This window comes from Nannospalax galili, unplaced genomic scaffold (assembly GCF_000622305.1).
Source record: "Nannospalax galili isolate Female #2095 unplaced genomic scaffold, S.galili_v1.0 scaffold818, whole genome shotgun sequence".
Taxonomy (NCBI): domain Eukaryota; kingdom Metazoa; phylum Chordata; class Mammalia; order Rodentia; family Spalacidae; genus Nannospalax; species Nannospalax galili.
This window is the reverse complement of record NW_008341874.1, coordinates 407,493-413,146: the sequence shown is the minus strand read 5'-3', so window position 1 is coordinate 413,146 and position 5,654 is coordinate 407,493. Positions and strand designations below refer to the sequence as shown.

The window sequence follows — 5,654 nt, the reverse complement described above, 5'->3', positions numbered from 1 at the left end:
GTTGTCCTACATCACAGCTGGGAGTATTGTTTGACTTCCTTGGAGAGAACTGGAGCCTTGAGCTGAGCCTCTCTTTGACTCTTCCCTGTGCACCTTCTTCCATTGCTGTTTTCCTCTAATTCTTTCACGGTAATCTACTGTAACAGTGTCTCTAGTGGCTTTGTAGCATCTATACATTCTTCTAGTAACCACTGAAATTAGAATGGTCTTGGGGCCTGGCGTGGTGGTGCATGCCTTTAGGCCCAGCACTCGGGAGGCAGAGGCAGGCGGTTCTCTGTGAGTTCAAGACCAGCCTGGTCTACATAGTGAGTTCCAGGCCAGCTTGGGCTACAGGGAGACCCTGTCTGAAAAAGAGTGGTCTTGAGAACACCTAGCCACTACTCCACTTTGATAGTCACTGCTCAAGACTATGGATTGATCTCTTTAGGTTCCTTTGCTTTGGATTTTTGGGGACCCCCTTACTGATATGCTTCATAATGTGGCTTGAAGGTTACTCTGACATAGTGCTTTGGCTTAGTGTTCCAGGCCTGTCATCTCCACAGTGTGGGGATCAGGAGGTTGTGAACTACTTGGAAACCTGGATCTTGCTTTATGGGGTTGCCCTGAGCAATCCTCCTGGGTCTCTCTGGGCCTTAGTTTCCCCATTTACAAATGGGAGTTTGGAGGAGTTCTGTTCCCCATGGGTATGACAAGGCCCCAGAGCAGCCTTGTATGAAATCCACAGGGGCAGCTTTGCCCAGCTGTCCTACTTCCAGGGATCAGGTCTGCCTGAGGTCAGGCCTGCCTGTTTTAGCCCCACTCACCTGAGCCATGGATCCCAGGGTTCTGGGGCCTACAGGTTTTAGTAGCTCTAGCCATTCAGTACTGTCCCTTCTTGATTCACTGTCAGGGTTACAGCCCACGTTTCCACAGTGCTTGGGCCCTCCTTGCCCCATCTTGTCCTGGCCTTGGGGCCCAGGCCTTGAGCCAACTCAGGAAGTCCCCTTAGTACCTGCTGGTTATGTGGCTTTTATTCACAGACTCAACATGAGGATGGGAGGAAAAAACATTTGGGACCAGGCTAGCCTGGAGATGGGGTGGCTGGGATGCCATGCATGGGTTGGATTGGAGAGTTCACGGAAGAGAACCTGCTGGCGGGGCCAGGTCTCTGTGGGCCGGGCCTCTGTGGGACTGGCAAGGCTGGAGGTTGGCTGGCATGCAGGAGGCCTGGCTAGATCTGCCCAGAGCAGATTCATCCAGGTGATGGCTGTGAGCCAGGAGGAAGGGACCAAGGTTACTCTGGGATCAGGGAAAGGAGGATGGGTGCGGGGCTAGATTGCAGGCACCTTATCCCTCCCTCCCCCAAGGAAAATGGTGTAGTAGGACAGTTAGGACACCTGGCTTCCCATCCTGTTGCTGCCTTGGGAGTTGACGTGTGACTAGCCATGCTGATCCCCTCTGGTATCGCTGTCCTGATGATGGGACGTTTGCCTTGAAGGTGACCCACCTAGGGATGACCTGGGAACATTCAGAGGGAGGCTGGACAGTCCTGGAGAGTGTGCCTAGGGCCTACCTGGCTGAGCTCTGCCTATGCCAGGAGGGGATCTCCAGCCAGGGGTCACCAGCTCCCTGGGCCCCCAACTTTTCTTTCTCTGTGCTTGGTGTCAAGTCAGGTCTGTAGCCCTGAGCGGGAGGCACTATATCCCACTGTAATTCAGGCCTCCTGTTGGGCCAAGGAAGACTGCACTGTTAAACTCCTGGCCCGCCCTGCTGGCTCCTGACTTCCTGTATGAAGGCAAACAAGGAGTCCAAAGCCGGGATCCTCCTCCCAAGCCGAGCCTTCTTCCTGGTGAATAGCCCATTCCCACACAGCAGGGAACAGAAAAACCAGTTCCCCAGGTTTCACTCCCTGTCTGGGAATAGTGGAGTTTGGAAAGCTGGCAGGGTCTCTCTGGGCCGTCCAGGAAGGTGACCCAGGGGCCTGGGAAGCCAGGGAGGGCCTGAATAGGGCCCTGGGCTGAAGACACAGCCTGTACACACTTTCTACCGGCCTCTCCCTGGGTCTGGGGTGGAAGGATGCAGGAGAGGGGGCCATCAGCATTGGCGGGAGGGGGTGCGGTGCACAGAGCCAGGACGCTTGGGGATCTTGCGCCAGCGTCTCTTGTCCCAGCGGCAGAGCAACAGCAGGCGGAAGGTGTCCCGGAAGGCTTTGTTGCAGAGTGCATAGCACATGGGGTTGATGGTGCTGTTGACATAGCACAGCCAGTAGCCCAGCTCCCACAGGGTCTCGGGAACACAGTCCTTGCAGAAGGTAGACACCAGCACCATGATGTTATATGGTGTCCAGGTGAGGATGAAGGCCAGCAGGATGGCACTCAGGGTCCGAGCCGCCTTCTTCTCCTTGACCAGTGAGAAGGTCTTTCGCTTGGCTAGCTGTTCCTTCCCTCGCGGTTTCTGGCTCTTGCCAGCTCTATCTCGCCCTTTCTTGGTGGGCCTCTTCACTGTATTTGGGGAGGTCTTGGGAGGCTGCTTGGTGGGTGCCTGTGCCTCAGGGTCTACCATGGGCATCTTGATCACTACTTCTGAGCCGGGCTCCTCACCCTCAGAGGATGTGAGGGACTCCATGGAGCCTTCATCCTCTTCCTCTTCCTCCTTCCAACTGTAGGCCTGCAGAAGCCTGGGGGCCCGGCAACAGCGACAGCAGCGGCCTGGAGGTGTCTCTGGTGAGCCCTCAGCCCCGGGCTGTGACCTCTCTGAGCTGCTGCTGCTGCCGCCCCCTTTACCTGGCGTCTCTGAACCCTGTAGGGCTGCCAGCTCCCGGGCCCGGTTCTCTGTCTCCCGGTAGATGCGCCAGTAGAGTGTACACATGACTGAAACAGGGAGGTAGAAGGCTGCCATGGCTGTGCCAAAAGTGATGATGGGTTGGGAAAGGAACTGGATATAGCACTGCCCAGCCAGCACTGTCCGCTCCCCAACTAGGTACTGCCAGAAGAGGATGGCTGGGGCCCAGAGGACGAAGGAAACCAGCCAGGCCAGGCCAATCATCAGAGCTGCCCTGCGTGGTGTGCGCTTTGCTCGGTAGCTCAGGGGCCGTGTCACAGAGAAGTAGCGGTCAAAACTGATGAGCAGCAGGTTCATGACAGAGGCATTGCTGGCCACATAGTCCAGGGCCAGCCAGAGGTCACAGGCCAGGGTGCCTAAAGCCCAGTGACCCATGAGCAGGTAAGTGGTATAGAGGTTCATGGAGAAGGTGCCAATGATGAGGTCGGCACAGGCCAGGCTCAGCAGGAAGTAGTTGTTGACTGTCTTGAGTTCTGTGTTGACCTTGAAGGAGATGAGTACCAGCAGGTTGCCTGTCACTGTGGCCAGAGACAGGAGGCCTGTGGTGATCCCGATGAAGGCCACTTGCCAGGGACCCTTTCCTGGTGCCAACACGGTGATGTTGGGGCTGACAGCAGGCGGGGCTGAGGTGTTCATTTCGGCCAGATGGGATGAAGGGGTAGCCCCTTCCTCCAGTCACAGGTTTTCCTCAGAGGAGGGACATCACCTGAAAATAGAGGACGTGAGCTTCGGCTGGACCCCTGGACATCTCTGGAAGTTCTGAGTGGAAGGTTGAAAGCTCTCACAGCTCCAGGCCAGGCAGCATCCCCCTCCCACATAGGTACCCACATTTGCAATGCATTTTCTAGCCACAAGGAGATTTGCCAGCAGCATGGGGTTGCTTTGAAACCCGGGGATCTGAGTCCTTACTGGAGCTTTATCATTGACACTGAGCCTCAATTTTCTCACTGGGAAATTGCTTCTAATTCCTTGCTTAAACCTCATGTGGCAGGAGTTGGGAGAGTTATTTTGTACGCAGTCCTGCCAAATTTTCAAAGTATTTCACTCAACCTTATTAAAGCCTTCATTTAAGGAGCGGCTGCTCCATGCCAGACGCATTGCTAAGCACCTAATTGAATTATCTAATTTAACTGTCGCGCATCCTTAGAGGAAGGTCCTTATTATCCTATCACACTGGAGGTAATGTTGACCAAGCAGCTGGGAGCCTGGGCTCTAGTAACAAGATGGTGGCGGGGATTAGAACACAGTTCCTGGGGTGGGAATGATGGCTCAATGGTTAAGAGTGCTTCTGCTCTTGTAGAGGACCTGGGTTCAGTTTCCAGCACCCACATGGCAGTTCTGGTGCCCTCTTCTGATCTCTCTGGTACACACACACACACACACACACACTCCGCGGTTCGGTTTCCCCCCCCCCCATGGCGGGTCTGGTGGCCCCTCCTGTACTCCCTGTGAAACCCCCACACCCACACCCCCACCCACGCAAAACCCTTATACACAAAAAAAAAAAAAAAAAAAAAAAAAAAACAGTTCCTGTACTCACTGTGTATGAGTTGCTCCAGTGCAATTCTTTCATTAAATAAAGAGTGATGGGAAGAAGGAGAAGGCTTCAGAGAAAAGAAGAGACCTGGGTGTGGTGGCACCTGTGATCCCAGCACTTGGGAGGTGGAGGCAGGAAGATCAGAAGTTCAGGGTCATCTTCCAGTGGATAGTGAGTTAAGGCCAGCTTGAACTACATGAGAATCTGTCTAAAAAAAAAAAAGAGGGAGATGGGAGAAGGGAAATGGGGTGCTCAGGGTGCATGGATGTGTCCTTGTGTTGTACATTCTTCTGTGTATGTGCATGTGAGGCAGGCAACAGGGGCAACAGCCTCAGCTACCAGTTAAGTGGGGGGTCTGGTGTCAGATGGGATGTGGGAGGCTCCCCTCCCTCCCTCTGTTTTGTTCCTGGGCCCCAGCTGAATAGGGGCAGCATGGGGAAAGGGAAGATCCCCCGGACTTTTCTGGGATCTGAGTCTGGCCCAGGCACTGAGGTTTCATAGAGAGAAAGGCCAGGATGCCAGGGGCCCAGAGCCAAGGCAAAGCCAGAGTGCAGACGAAAGTGCCTACTCAGGCATGGCTCAGCTGCTGTGTGATTTGGTGGGTCTCTCTCTGTCCTGAGCCTCAGGCACCCAACTGTCCATTGAAAGAAATTTAGGGTCCTTCTAACCCACAGCTGTGGCCTTCAGGGTTGTTTTGCTGGAACGATTCCAAAGGAGAGATGCTGCGTAAGAGCTCTCAAAGCCCTGGTGTTCCTTGGGGATTTGGTCTGTGACAGAGAGATAATGTGCTATGCCTGTGTTGAGGGTATAGGTGGCATGTGGCTGACCATGTATGACCTGGTGGCTGAGGGCATGTCCTCAGCTCTTAGGGTGAACTGTCATTTCAAGAGAGCAGCTCTCAGTGTGGGGAGATCCATGTGGGACAGCATGAACAAGAGTGTCTGTGGCCATCAGTGTGTGTTTGTGTGTCTGGGACATTTTACGTGTGGAATATCACAGTTAAATAACCAGACTCTAGATCTAGACTGTCTGGATTTAATACAACACTTCATCTTAGTTAAGATGAGAAGGTGAACTGTCATTTCAAGAGAGCAGCTCTCAGTGTGGGGAGATCCATGTGGGACAGCATGAACAAGAGTGTCTGTGGCCATCAGTGTGTGTTTGTGTGTCTGGGACATTTTACGTGTGGAATATCACAGTTAAATAACCAGACTCTAGATCTAGACTGTCTGGATTTAATACAACACTTCATCTTAGTTAAGATGAGAATCAATAACCAACCAGAAGGTATTGCTAT

At 53.6% G+C, this 5,654-nt stretch overlaps 1 protein-coding gene across 5 annotated transcripts in view; it reads right to left on the bottom strand.

Annotated features, from left to right (window-relative positions):
• Positions 1-984: 984 nt before the first annotated feature.
• Positions 985-5,654, bottom strand: part of Chrm1 (cholinergic receptor muscarinic 1) — a 16,789-nt gene continuing 12,119 nt past the window's right edge. For 3 of the 5 annotated variants that reach the window (XM_008837486.1, XM_008837487.2, XM_008837485.3), the window contains one exon: positions 993-3,526. In XM_008837486.1, coding sequence (XP_008835708.1) covers positions 2,074-3,456 — 1,383 coding nt within the window. In that variant the 5' untranslated portion in view covers positions 3,457-3,526 and the 3' untranslated portion in view covers positions 993-2,073. Of the gene's footprint in view, positions 3,527-4,360; positions 4,497-5,654 lie in introns of those variants that run through there. The other 2 variants (XM_008837489.2, XM_008837488.3) reach the window with 2 other exon arrangements.